Source organism: Hypanus sabinus, chromosome 5 (assembly GCF_030144855.1).
Source record: "Hypanus sabinus isolate sHypSab1 chromosome 5, sHypSab1.hap1, whole genome shotgun sequence".
NCBI lineage: Eukaryota > Metazoa > Chordata > Chondrichthyes > Myliobatiformes > Dasyatidae > Hypanus > Hypanus sabinus.
The window spans coordinates 136,959,160-136,974,205 of record NC_082710.1 but is presented as its reverse complement, the minus strand read 5'-3'; the positions used below and the strand labels follow the sequence as shown (position 1 = coordinate 136,974,205).

The 15,046-nt window shown below is 38.2% G+C and overlaps 1 protein-coding gene across 1 annotated transcript in view; it reads right to left on the bottom strand.

Moving 5' to 3' along the window:
- LOC132393770 (kelch-like protein 1) overlaps nt 1-15,046 on the bottom strand; it is a 220,464-nt gene that overhangs the window by 37,336 nt on the left and 168,082 nt on the right. Inside the window, exon 6 of the mRNA XM_059969164.1 lies at nt 12,365-12,589. Within this exon, the coding sequence (XP_059825147.1) occupies nt 12,365-12,589 (225 nt within the window). The remainder of the gene's footprint in view (nt 1-12,364; nt 12,590-15,046) is intronic.

Sequence of the window (15,046 nt, the reverse complement as noted above, 5' to 3'; positions counted from 1 at the left end):
TGTTTCTGGCATCTTCAAACCTCAATGCTTGAAAATGCAGTGAGCAAAACAGTTCCGAATTGTCTTACTGCTCTTTTTCTCACCAACTATCAGTGACAGAAATCACCAGTTTATGAACACCACATATACATGCAACTGTTGCCACCTAAGCACTGTGTAGGATCCAAAGTCCACACAAGTGCATGCAACTTTTGCTAGTTAGAAACTGTTCGGCAATAGTCTCCTGTCCCAATTAAATGGCATAATGTCCCAAATAAATGAAAGTAATCTCAGCTATTTTCTCAATGACTTTTTGTACTTTGAGAGTCGTCCCAATAAGTGGCTATCCTGATTAACCAATGGCCCAATTAACAGGAATCCACTGTAATTGGAACAGATAGCCTTCTGACAGCTCACTCATTAAAAACAGAAATATGAAGTAAAATTGTGTGAAAACAAACATATCCAAATCTATCCTTTTAATGAACAGACCCTGAGGCCAGGGATAATGTATGATTCGGCAACTAACAATACACTTTTGGTTTCATTGGCACTTCTAGGGCAGAGCAAGATGTCAGGAGTTAACTGCATTTGACCTCCAGTGCATTTAACTCTGTACCAACTTGCAAGTAAAAACACTCTGAGACATTTATTTGTTCCTAGGTTACACGGCTCTTTGAATAACAATGACATATATGTTGGTTCAATTTCAAATTCCTCACCCTTTTTACGAATTCCTCCATCACTTTATCCCTCTCTAATTCTGCAATTCCTAGTTTTGACAAAGTTTCTTTATTTTATCACTAGCAATCATTTCTTCAGTAACATGACCCTAAGCTCTAAAGTTTCAAAATTCCCTCTCTGAACCTCTCCAACTCTCCCCATTTGTGGTGGTCTTTAATATCCACCACCTTGTCTTAGGATGTCTACTTTAACATATCAGTTTATAAGCTATAAATCAGTTTTAAATAGATGGTTTCTCATTTTGGAAGTTCCATATAAATAAAAATTTGTTGCAGTATTGTTTGCAGCCAGGTACACACAGTAGACCTTTCATTAAATAGACCTGTGCACCTGCTCTTGAAGGCAAATATATAATCAGCCCATCATGTGGCAACAACTCAATGCCTAAAAGCATGCAGACATGGCCAAGAGGTTCGGATGTTGATCAGACCAAATAGGGAAGAAATGTGATTTAATTGACTTTGACTGCAGAATGATTGTTCATGTTTGATAGAGGTGGTTTCAGTATCTCAGAAACTGCTGATTTCCTGGGATTTTAATACACTACAGTCTCTAGAGTTTACAGAGAATGACACGAAAAACAAAAAAAAAACCACTACATCCAGTGAGCAGCAGCTCTGTGGGCAAAAACATCTTGTTAATGAGAGAGGTCAGACGAGAATGGTCAGATTGGTTCAAGCTGACAGGAAGGGTACAGCAAATTATATAACCATGCATTACAACAGTGGTGTGTAGAACGGCATCTCTGAACGCACAGCACCTCGAACCTTGAAGCAGAAGACCACAACATACATTCAGTGGCCACTTTAATAAGTTACAGGAGCCACTGAGAGTATGAACCTAATTTAAGAACCATACAATTAGTTTAATAACTAAAATTTTATAAAATTATAGACTCTAGATTAAGCTCCATTTTTAAGAGGACAATAGATCAATGAGGATCTTCTACTTTTGTCAATCTACACCCCAACAGATGATGAAGGTAATATATTAGCACAGATACAAGGGTTGGCTAACTAGAATAATTGGATCATTTTTTGATTGGCATCAGTAATTAGTAGTCTGCCACAGGGGTCGGGTGACGATTCAAATATTTATAGTCTACATTAATATCTTGGTTGAAAGAATGGGTGTATTGTGGCCAAATTTCCTGATAAGACAAAGTTATCATTGAGCAAGTTATGAAACTAATCTCCTTTCAGGCAGACAGAAATGCTGCAATCTCCATTAAAAGCTGTGGAGGAGGTCTGGTAAGAACAGTTGTGTGAATGCCTCAGCAGTAACAGTTCAAAGCAGAGTTTTTAATGGTGAAGTGTAGGCCATTCTACTTACTGAGTGAGCTGGCTGCCATTGTGATTGTCACTGCTTATATCCCCCTTTGTGCTCGTGCTGGGCAGCACTGCAAGCACCATCTGTGACCTCAAAACCACTCATCCCCATGGTTTCTATCCAAATTTTTCTTAAATGTTAAAATTGAACCATATCTACCACTTCTGCTAGCAGTTCATTCCACACTCTCACCACCTTCTGAGTGAAGAAGTTCTCTCTCACGTTTCCCTTAAACATTTCACCTTTTACCCTTCACCCATGACCTCTAGTTCTAGTCTCACACAACCTTAATGGAAAAGGACTACTTGCATTTACCATATCTAAACCCCTCATAATTTTGGATACCTCTCTCCAATCTCTCCTCATTTCTAATCAATGAATTCAGAACTCCATGCACATCTTAGGGATTGGGACACTGCCGTCAGACAACTCCTTGACCAGCAAGAGCCACACTCTCACGTGCCACCAGGAAGGCAAAGCAAAATTACTCACAGAAAATTTACAGGGAATTTTGTGACCTCAGGAGATACACACCACAACAGATTACAAGTCTGCACATCAACCACAGCAAAGCCTCCCTTTGTGTTAGGCTGAATGCCTTCTATGCATGATTTGACACAACAAATGGTGTTTCATCAAGAAAAGCCCCCTCACCCCCTGGGGAACTGGGGTGGGGAGGATCCTAGCCAGGGTAAACCCACACAAAACTGTGGGCCTGATAGTGTATCTGGTCGGGTGCTGATTGTTCGTGTGGCCCAGCTAAAAGATGTCTTTACAAACATCTTTAATACCTCTTTGCAATAGTCAGCTGTCCCTGCAGGTATCAAAGCAACCATCATTATTCTGGTGCCCAAGAGAGCAAAGGAAACTGGCTTAAATGATTATCATGCAGCGGCATGACCTCAAAGATCATGAAGTAAATTGAATAGCTGGTAATGGATCATAGAAAATCCCACCTTCCAGGCTACGTTGGACCCTTTTCAGATTGCCTACTGCTCAAATGGGTGCACTAATCATGTCATCTCGACTCCTTCCTGTCCCTCAGATGATCTAACCTGGTTACACAACACCTTCTCAATAGTCAAGAAGGCATAGCAACATCTACACTTTCTGAGGTGTGCAAGGCTTCCTGCCCCCATTCTGACAACCTTTTACAGGAGCACCATTGTAAACGTCCGGCCTGGCTTCATCATTGTGTGGTACGGAAACTGCAAGGTATCAGACCTCGGGGCCCTTCAGAGGAGAGTAAAAACCACTGAGAAAATCACCAGGATCTCTCCCCCTCCCCCCATTTGTGGCATTTACTGGAAGCACTGTATATGAAATGAGTAAGGCATTGTTAAGCATGCCCATCCCCCAATCTCTTTGAACCAGGACCATCTGGAAGGATGTACAGGAGCATCAAGACTAGGACTGCAGACTGGGTAACAGCTTCAACCCTCAGACTATGAAACAAATGAATACCCTGCCACCGCCGAGGACTCATCGCTAGGGCAACAAGTTGTTTACTGTTTAACATACTATTTACCGCACCACATGCACTTTGAATTATATTTTATTAATTTATTTGAGATAATATTTTGTTTCATGTGCCGTGTGTGATATTCAGTAAGTTTAGTGGATAGACCATGGTCTGGAAGAAGGTTGCTTTGTTTGATTGTATATCTGTACAGTCGGATGACAATAAATTTGAACTTGAAGAAAGTACAGCGAGAGGTATAAATAAGTGGGCAAAATACTGGAAAATGGAGGAATATGTGACTTTAATCACTCTGGAATGAAGAATTAAAAATAAATTATTATTTATATAGAAAAAGACAACAGAACGTTGAAGTATGAAGGGATTTGTAATTGGAATCGAAAATGTCCCATGCACTGAGGTATAGTGAAAGGCTTCATACAGGTGAGACCATTACCCAGTGCATTGAGGTAGGATTAGATAAAACAATAATAGAATGCAGAAAAGAAGTGCAAAAACTACAGAGAAAATGCAGTGCTGTTAGATAATAAGGGGCACGACTATAATAACAAGGTAGATTTTGAGGTCAAGAATCCATTTTGTGGTATTAAGGAATCTGAGGGTGCTAGAAAACAAAATGCATAGAGTTAATCTACAGCAAAAGCAAGTGCTTAGAAAGGTGAATGTTGGTTGCCTTTATTGCAAGAGGTGCAAAATATAGAAGTATCAATTCTTCTGCACCTTTACATGCTGCATTTGAGATTGCAACGGGAGTATTGTGCATGATTTTGGTATCCGTACTTCAGGATGCACGTGATGCTTTGGAGAGAAGCTTCAGTAGGTTGACAGCCCAAAACATTGTCTGCTTACAGCCCTCTAATACATCCTCAGACTTGCTGAGGTCCCCCTGCATTTTTTGTGTGTTTCTCTAGATTTCTAGCATTTGCAGAATCTCTTGTGTTTGTGCCTCTGGATATAGGAATAGCTTTCACTGAATTAGTATGAAAATAGATAATTAACGTTAATTGTTTTTATCATTGATAAAGGAGGAACATTGCCAAAAGCCCAAGGGAACACTGGAGCTATTTTCATTTTCTTTGTCTGATACAACCAAAAAATCTCACTAACTGCATTGAGTAGTTTGACCACTGGGTGGCAGCCAGCTTCACTTTGGACAGGGCCCTTGGACATGCTTTCAGAATATCTTGGGGATGGTTTCAAAATGAGAAGTCAAATATTCCTTCTAACCCCAATAAATGTCACGCGACCTCGCTAAGTTCCCACCAGCGGATTGTTTGTTATTCAAAGCATCAGCCTATTTCAGTAATACATTTCTTTTAAGATATTAAATTGTGTATTTGTAATTGGTCCATTATTATCACATCTACAAAGGTAGTATGTTTTGTTAGTATGCCAATCACACAGATCATGCTTTACATGGGTACATTGATGTAATACAAAAGAAGACAAAAGAAAAGTGGAGAGTATAGTATTACGGTTACAGAGAAAGTGCAATGCAGGTAGACAAATAAGGTACAAGAGGCATGAACTGGACTGAAAAATCAAAAGTTCATCTTTAGTGTACAAGAGGTCTTTTCAAGGGTCAATGGCACCAAGATAGAAGATAAGCTTGAGCCTGGTGGCAATGTTCTCAAACTTTTGTAGCTTCTGCCAGATGAATGGAGAGGGAAGGGAAAATGTCCAGGGTCCTTGATTATGTTGGATGCTCCCCTGATGCAGTGAGAGATATGGACAGAGTCAATGGAGAGGAGACTGGTTTGACTAGGTCTAGATTAGTCCCAATTTCCTTATACATTCAAAATAGATGTCATGATTAGAGGTTCTCGAAAGGTCAGCATGGAATATCATTTTTTGGGTTCTGGAAACTGAGTGCTAGTGATTTCAATTTGCAGCTTTTACTAAGACAGATAGACAGACATACTTTATTGATCCCCAGGGAAACTGGGTTTTGTTACAGCTGCACCAACCAAGAACAGTGTAGAAATATAGCAATATAAAACCATAAATAATTAAATAATAATAAGTTAATCATGCCAAGTGGAAATAAGTCCAGGACCAGCCTACTGGCTCAGGGTGTCTGACACTCCGAGGGAGGAGTTGTAACGTTTGATGGCCACAGGCAGGAATGACTTCCTATGACGTTCAGTGTTACATCTCAGTGGAATGTGCCACTGCGAAGAAAGAAGTACAATTAATGATATAAATTTGAGGCAATTAAAAAAAGGCAACGCATATGTCCTAGGATATTACACTCCATCTGCTGCTCTGCCAGGATAATGGAAGCTCACATGGTTGTAAATACAGGTGTTCAGAATCGCATTTATTTATTTATCAGAGGTACTTGGAAACATACAGTGAAATGCATTGTTAATACTTTATTCTGTGTTGTTCTACCACAATGAACCTGTAATGATCTGATCTGTATGAACAGTATGTAAGACAAGCTTTTCACTGTTTCTCAGTATATGTGACATTACTAAACAATTTCTATTGCACTTGAACGTGGGATGGCGATTACCATACCATATGGCTGTTTTCTATTCTGAAGTATTTTTAAAGGGATAAAACATCACATTTTCAGAAAAGTCATCCACTCAAAACACTGATTGTTTCCCTCTCAAAAGGGTACCCAGCTCATGGTCTTCCCATTGCTACCATCAGGAAGGAGGTACAGGAGCCTTAAGGCACCCAGTCAATAATTCAGGAGCAGCTTCTTCCCCTCTGCCATCAGATTTCTGAATCGACATTGAACAAATGACCTCACTACTTTTTTTGAGAAAAAAAGTGGGGTTGACTAGGTGAAAAAGGGATCAGCCATGATTGAATGGCGGAGCAGACTCAATGAGCCAGATGGCTTAATTCTGCTCCTATGTCTTATGGTCTTATTTAATGAGCTGCTCCGGGCTTTGGGTCCATGGACTCACTTTTGTACTGAATGCTGCTGCATTTTTTATTGTTTGTGTGATGTGTGTTTTTTCTCTCTCTGCGTATTGGGTGATGGTCTTTTTTTAATTGGGTCCTGTCTAATTTCTTGTTTTGTGGATGCCTGTAAGCATAGAAAACTCAAGGTTGTATAATCTATACATACTTTGATAATAAATGTACTTTGAATATATATATATATATATATATATACACACATACACACACATCAATAAATAATAATAACAATTGTGAATTATTATAAATATATATATCTTTACTGTAATTCACAGTTTTATTATTACATATTACAATGTACTGTTGCCACAAAAAAGTGAAATATGCTAGTGATGTTAAACCTGATTCTGATTCTGAGACACTGCCCAACCTTTACTTAATTATCTTTCAAACTCTAATATTTTGCTTTTAAAAGTTTTGTTTTCTGGGAATCATTCTAAAGATTAATGACTTGAATACAGAGGCACAGTAAAATACAAATGGCTTGGGAATAATGTCTGCTATGTGGAAAATAGGGCCAAGGAGTCATAGACTTGGGTATCACAGAAAAAGGCCCTTCGTCCCAATGTGTCCATGCCTGACCGTCTGACTAAGCTAGTCTCATTCATCTACATTTGGACAATATCCCTCTAAAATATCCCTGTCCATGTACCTGCCTTTTGAACATTACAATTGCACCCATCTCTTGCAAATTAGAAACATTTTGTGCTGACGAACTTGATCTTTACTGATCTCATGTTGTTGTTGTGAAGGAATGGTTGTGCCACTGGTCACGAGGTGAATGTTGGTAAGCCTGAACAACCCCGTTTCAGAATATAAATGTGTCCATCAACTTATTGAAAATCCATTGTATGGGAATTGCTACAATACCACTTTTTACCTCTTTGACACAACTTGATTTGCTGGCATGTAATTAGATCTCTAAAAGAGCAGACACTCTTCTGACCTTGGCCCCACTTTCCTATATATACTTCTGTTAAGAATTTATCAGAATTGCTGACAGTAATTTTATAAAGATTGATTAACTGTCTGCTGTTGTGCTTAATATGGTGTCTTCAGGAATAACAAAATTGCTGAAACAGAGTAATTGTACAAAGTGATGCTTTGAGAAGTTAAAGGTGTGTAAAAAAGATTTATAGATTGAATTAAATCATTGCAATGCTATCTACTATTTGCAGGGTTGTGTTTTGGGTGACAGAGCAGCTTACAGTAGTAAAAACCTCAAGGTGATTTTCAGGATTTCTATCAAGCGGAATAAAAAAAAGACATTAGACAAATGGCCACACTCTGAAGAAAGGAAAACAGGTTTCAGGAGAGAAAGATGAAATGAGGGTCCTGACTGCACAAACTATATTTACACCACATTTAGACTATAATGGACTTTAAGCTTTTGATTAGTTCTAATTCGGTTTTTTCTTGTAAATCTTGTGTATAATTAATGGTAAATTCATTGTTTTTCTCATAAATGCTGTTTATCTTATGTTAAGTGCTTGTGATGCAGAGTGGAGGCCTGTGACTAGCGGTGTGCTACAGGGATCAGTACTGAGTCCATTTTTATTTGTCATCTATATCAATGATCTGGATGATAATGTGGTAAATTGGATCAGCAAATTTGCTGATGATACAAAGATTGGAGGTGTAGTGGACAGTGAGGAAGGTTTTCAAAGCTTGCAGGGGGATTTGGACCAGCTGGAAAAATGGGCTGAAAAATGACAGACGGAGTTTAATACAGACAAGTGTGAGGTATTGCACTTTGGATGGACAAACCAAGGTAGAACATACAAGGTAAATGGTAAGGCACTGAGGAGTGCAGTAGAACAGAGGGATCTGGGAATACAGATACAAAATTCCCTGAAACTGGTGTCTTGGGTAGATAGGGTCGTAAAGAGAGCTTTTGGTACATTGGCCTTTATAAATCAAAGTATTAAGTATAAGAGTTGGAATGTTGTGGTGAGGTTGTATGGCATTGGTGAGGCCGAATTTGGAGTGTTGTGTGCAGTTTTGGTCACCAAATTACATGAAGAATGTTAATATGGTTGAAAGAGTGCAGAGAAGGTTTACAAGGATGTTGCCGGGACTTGAGAAACTGAGTTACAGAGAAAGGTTGAATAGGTTAGGACTTTATTCCCTGGAGCATAAAAGAATGAGGGGAGATTTGAAGAGGTATATAAAAGTATGATGGGTATAGATAGAATGAATACAAGCTGGCTTTTTCCACTGAGGCTAGGGGAGAAAAAAACCCAGAGGACATGGGTTAAGGGTGAAGGGGGAAAAGTTTAAAGTGAACATTGGGGGGGGGGCTTCTTCACACAGAGAGTGGTGGGAGTGTGGAATGAGCTGCCAGATGAAGTGGTAAATGTGGGTTCACTTTTACCATTTAAGAAAGACCTGGACAGGTACATGGATGAGACATGTATGGAGGGATATGGTCCAGGTGCAGGTCAGTGGGATTAGGCAAAAAAATGGTTTGGCACAGCCAAGAAGGGCCAAAAGGCCTGTTTCTGTGCTGTAATGTTCTATGGTTCTACAAAAATATTTTTCATTGCACCTAGGCATACATGTACATATGACAATAAATGCAACTTTGACTTTTCATTGTGGTGTCTTCCCTGTTCCTTTCCATTTCTGAAGAAGAGTCTCCTTCCAAAATGTCAACTGCTTTTCAATTTCCAAAGATGGAGCCTGACATGCTTAGTTCCTCCAGCATTTTGTGTGTGTCAACTTTGAATTTGATATTTAAGGCACTGAAAAATGAATTTGCAGGAGACCCAACTTGAATATTGGAGATTGGCAGAGCTTAAGATGTTACAGTAAAAGGCAACCAGTGGTCATGGAAGACACATTAGCACAGCTGATGGAACCACAGCCTTAGTTTGCCAGTACACCAAGTTCGATACCAACCCTCAGTACTGTCGATGTGGAGTTTGCATGATTTTCCTGTGACTGTGTAGTTTTCTTTGGGTGCTCCAGTTCCCTCACATATCCCAATAATTTGTAGGATGGGATGTTAACTGACCACAGTAAAACACCCAAAATGTTTGAGTGAGTGGTAGAACCTAGGTGTGGGAGAGGTGTTGGGAATGTCGGGAGTAAAACATGTTTTTTAGTGTAGGATTTGTGTAAATGGGTAGTTGATGGTCAGTGGGTCAAAGGTTCTGTTTCCACATTGTGCAACTCTGATAACAAAACAATTAGGAGAATTCTAACTTATGTAAGCCATATTGACCCCATATTCAAGGAAAACTGTGCTGTTCCTGAAAAGATTGATTGCAGGCTTAATGTATTACGTACGCTTGATTACTTTAGCCCTGTACATGATGGAATTAAAAAGGATGAGGGAGGGATCTCAGTGAAATCTAAAAACAAATGAAAGGGCTGCACAGTGTGGACATGGAGAGAATATTTCTTTTAGTATCAGAGTCTAAGATCCGAGCGCATTTCCTCAGAATAAAGGGGTGAGATGTGAAGGGGATTCTTCAGAGAATGGTGAATTTGATGATTTTGCTGCTACAAAGTGTGGCAGAAGCCAAATCATTGGGTGCAGTTATGGCAGGGACTGAGAGGTTCTTGATTCATAAGGGCATTAGGGATTATAGGAAGGAGGTGGAAGAATAGGGAAAAAAATAGGCATGATTGAATAATGGAACAGACTCAAGAGGCTAAGTGGCCTGATCCTGCTCATTCTCTACGTCTTTGCACACACACCTATTTTTTTTAAGTCTTATTATTATCTAGCAGTATGCAATGTGAATACTGCTGGCATTTATTATCATTAAGGGTGGATAATAAATGCTGGCAGTATTCACATCGCATGGACAAGCAATTTAAAAAGTATATCCAATTGAAAGGCGTAATTCTAGCCAGGATACTTATGATGTGAGGTTGCATGGAGGTTAATCCACTGACTTTGTTTCAATAGATATTTGACCTGTAAACAAGAATTGGAATCCCACCAGTCACTTGAGGAATTTGCATAATTAAATTAATCTTAAGTAGAAGTGACTTAACATTGATAGTATTTGCAACCATGAAAGTATCAGATTGCTGTAAAATCCTATCTTGCTCGTCAATGTCCTTTAGTTCATCTCACCCAGTCCAGCCTATGCACAGCTCCAAACCTATTGCAACGATATCAGTTCTTATCTGCCCTCGGCAGCAACCTATTCATTTCAAGGAAAATTGGATTTGGGCAATAAATGTCACTGATACCTATATCTTGTCTATACCTTTTATTCCCTAGACTTCCTTGCAATTTTTGTTGGCTGTGCTTCACTGGCTCAACCCTGGTTGAAATTAAGAAGAGCAAACTTATTTCAGATTGGTAAAATGAAACCCCCACACCTTGGCAAAATATTGCATCTTACAAATTAAACAACAAGATCCTTATTGATATCCAATGTTTGGTTATTCAATTATTATAATATATTGCATGTGACTTTGAACATATACGAGTGATAGGCTATTACAGACAAGTCAGTACCTCCTTTAAAACATTAGCCAGATGAATTTGATACAAGTGTATTAAATGCTTCTGTGATAGCATTATCAATGGCAATTTTTAAACAAGAACCAAAATCTGCAAATCTCAGAACATTTTCCTACATATTTCCTGATGCATTGAGCTCTGCAGGCACTGAAAACTTCAAAATTTTGCACTGTCTAACTGCAATCTTGATTGCATGTAGATTCTACACCACTTGCATACTCATTTGGCCAAACTATGGAATATTTTATATTCAATCCTGTTTTCATATAAAATCCAGAATTCATGATGGATATTGGGAGTTGGTGTTAAAACACTTCATTTTATACGTCTCCCACTCTCCGTAAATCAAGATTGATGAGAGATGAAATTATTCTTTGACTGCCACAGAAATTATAATGGCCTTCGGGGGATTTTGTATTTAGCTCAGAATAGTTCTTCTGCATTTTCTGTTGGGAACAAATAACTCTGTCAATTTTATTCAAATGAAGGAAAGGGTCATTTAAAGGAGGTCCGCTCAGTTTAAAATTGACAACAGTGAAACGCCATGTTCCTTGCTTCTGCTAGCATTGCTGTGAGAAAAGGAATTAGAATATCTCTTTCCCAAATGAATACATCTCAAATAAAATGTAAATTGCCAGTGGAAATGGACTAGAAATAAACTAAATGACTGTAAGATGTAGGAACAGAATTAGACCATTTGGCCCATCGAGTCTGCTCTGCCATTCCATAATGGTTGATCTATTATCCCCTTCAAACCCATTCTTCTGCCTTCTCATAAACTTAAAATAGTTTTAGTAAGAAATTGTTCCTCTTCAATAAATTAATATTCTTGGATATTAAATGAGCAACCAATGGAAACAATTAACTTTGATAAATATGGATAAGCAGACACCCCAACAACATGGTCTTCAGCCACATGAGCTAGCTCTAGCTCCCACTGAGATCTTGACTGATCCATAAAATCTCAGAAAATATGACTTTTCAAAATAGCACTGAATTATTTTAATTATTAGTAATCCACCAGACTAAAAATTAACAACGTATAAGTTACCATTTGCAACAAGTTCCAAACCTCCACCAACCTGTTATGCAAAAGCGTGGCTTCAGTTATTAGACTAACAGTCCTAATCTTAGCAGGAATAATTTCCTTCCAAGTCCACTGTGCCACTTAATATTGTAAAATCATCTTACAGTCTTCTAAATTTTTACCAATACAATTCCAGTTTGTTTGATATCAAAGCTTGATATTAATTTTTGCTGCACGGAGTGATTATATAAGGGAATAGTGGAGTTGGTGGGCACTCTCATTGGAAACCATCCACCACTAACAGAATATGGGCAAGCGCCCATTAGAGTAATGATTGACCATTCTCAGGTATACATCTGAAATCACCAAAATTACTTACCAAGGCCATGTCTGTGAGTTGACATAGAAGGCAGGACAGTCCAGGTCTTTGTTTTTGGGTTGTAACATTCCACAGTGCTTAAAGTCTTCAGGCCATCTCTGCCTCCAACCACGTATAGTTTATCATCAATGACAGCTACTCCAAATTGCAGTCTCCTGCCATTCATTACCCCAGCTTGGGTCCAAGTATTTGTTCGCAGGTCATATTTTTCTATTGTAGTGGCACCTGATAAGACAATTAGCATGACAAGATCATGATGTAAAGGAGTATATTGGAATCTTGAATGCATACATCAAATTCAACCTAATAATATCCCCTTATAACACTGAGGGAAGAAAGCTCATTTAAAATCCATCAGGATATTTTCATGTGCAGCTTTTGGCATTTCTCCAAGTGTTCTCATTTCTCTGGAGCTTTTACTGACTAATGTACTTGATTTTCTTTTAATTAACAGTGGAAAAAAAGTTGTGGGTTTCCATACTTACAGGTGCACAATCAATGAAATACGACAGAAAATGGAAGGTATTAAGTGAAAAGGCTCAGTTAATGTTCGTGCTTTCTTAATTAAGTATTAAAATCTGCTCACATTTACAATTTTGCTCTTTCTTGAACTGTTTCAAATCTGAAGTTCACAATTCAAATAATTCCTTCACTAAATCTCTGCATCCCTCTACTTTAAGAAGCTCCTAAAGCTACCACTTTCATCCAAGTTAATGATCATCTGTCCTCCCGTCTCTTTGTGTGAGAGTTAGTTATAGGATTAACTATATTTATCAAAAAGGAAATTTAATTTCTAGTAACAAAATAAGCGAGAAAATTACTATAAAGCAAAATGTCAATGAAATTCTATCTGTTTCACTATTGTACTTCAGAAGGGGCAATCTGGTATTCTTAATCAACAAACAAATAAACTGCTGGAGGAACTCAGCAGGTCGGGCAGTGTCTATGGAAGGAGATGGACAGTCAACCCTTTGAATCAAGATCCTTCAACTGGACTCTTATCTTCTATCAGAAGATGAAGGGTCTTGACTGGAAGTCTCAAGTGTCCATTTCCCTACACAGATGCAGCCTAACACACTGAGTTCCTCCAGCAGTTTGTCTCTTGCTCCAGATTCCAGCATCTGCAAATACTTGTGTGCTTCCTTTGTGCTCTTTGTTTAGTGGCTGTCTGTGGGAAGATGAATCTCAGGGTTGTATACTGCATACATACTGGATAATACATGTACTATGAATCCTTGAAACCATTCTTGGTTCATAGGCGTGTCCATATCTAACAATATGATTGATTATCAGCTCAAAGGCAAATAGATGGGCAATAAATGCAGGCATCTCTTAATCAATACAAAACATGTATTATCTAAATGGATAACATTCTGTTAATTAAGTGCATGTTTTAAAAGTTGGTAGCAAACAGAATTATAAATTTAAGTATTAATGTCCTTAATCATAATCTGGAATTTAAAATTATATACAATCAGAATCAAGGTTATGTCATTAATACTGGTTGTGGAATTTGTTGTTCTGTGGCAGCTAAACAGAGAGAGAGAGAGACTTAATAAATGATTATAAGTTAGAATAACAATAAATTAACAAATAATGCGAAAGAGGAATAGTGAGATAGTTCATGGGTTCATGGACCTTGAATATATTGTTAATATTTGGCATTGCAGCTATTGATGCACACAACACACTCCATAAAAAGACAGTATTTGCAGGGCATAGTGATATGGTAAATTAACATTTCTACTTCGCTGTTGAAGAAGTCAAACTAAACAAGCTAACCCAGTTAGAAAGCCTCTCTGTGGATACTTTCTTGTCTAATAAGCAGAATAATTATTCCCTCTGGATAATTCCTGCTCTGTACAATCATGAGTGTTGTCTTTCATTGTTGTACATGTTTTTATAACCTTGTTTAGTCTTCTAGAAGCCAGCAACAATATAGCCATACAACCGAGAGAAAATACTTAAAAGTTATGTTGATATCTCCAGACAATTAGGAACATCTCTATAATCAACAAGTTGTATGATTAACATATTTACAACTTACTTGTTAGATATTAATTCCATTTTCATAATTGAAGATTTTGATCTTCATGTCCTACAAGTCTAAGTTATAAAATTTAAACTATGTAAAGCAGATGTTGTTGCTATAGCTCTTACAATGCCATCTGGGATTTTAATTACAATCAGATTTACGTTGATTTTACATTGAATCTGCATACTCTTACAGTCTGAGTTATGGTTCAGTGCATTTCAATTTCATCTGAGTCTGGAAGTTCTGAATCGTCCCACTACAGAAACATCAGCAATATAATCAGCCTGATATCTAGTAATGCAAAAGCACAATCTGCAGATGCTGGAGATCTTGAGAAAATTCACAGGTCTGTCTGCACCTATGGTGGGAAATGAACGGTTCTGATGAAGGGTCTTGAACCAGAACGTTGACTATTCATTTCCCTCAATAAATGCTGCCTGACCTACTGAGCTCCTCGAGCATACTGTGTCTGTTTCTCAGAGATCTCACAGATAAACTGATTTTCAGAATGCGGTCCTGATATGGAATTTGCCTGCTTGCTGACATGAATGAAACTTAATGAAATATTATTGACTTGGAAAAATTATGGTCATTTCCGTTTGACAAGGTCCTGTATGGTAGCAAGACCTTGAATAACCCAGATCACA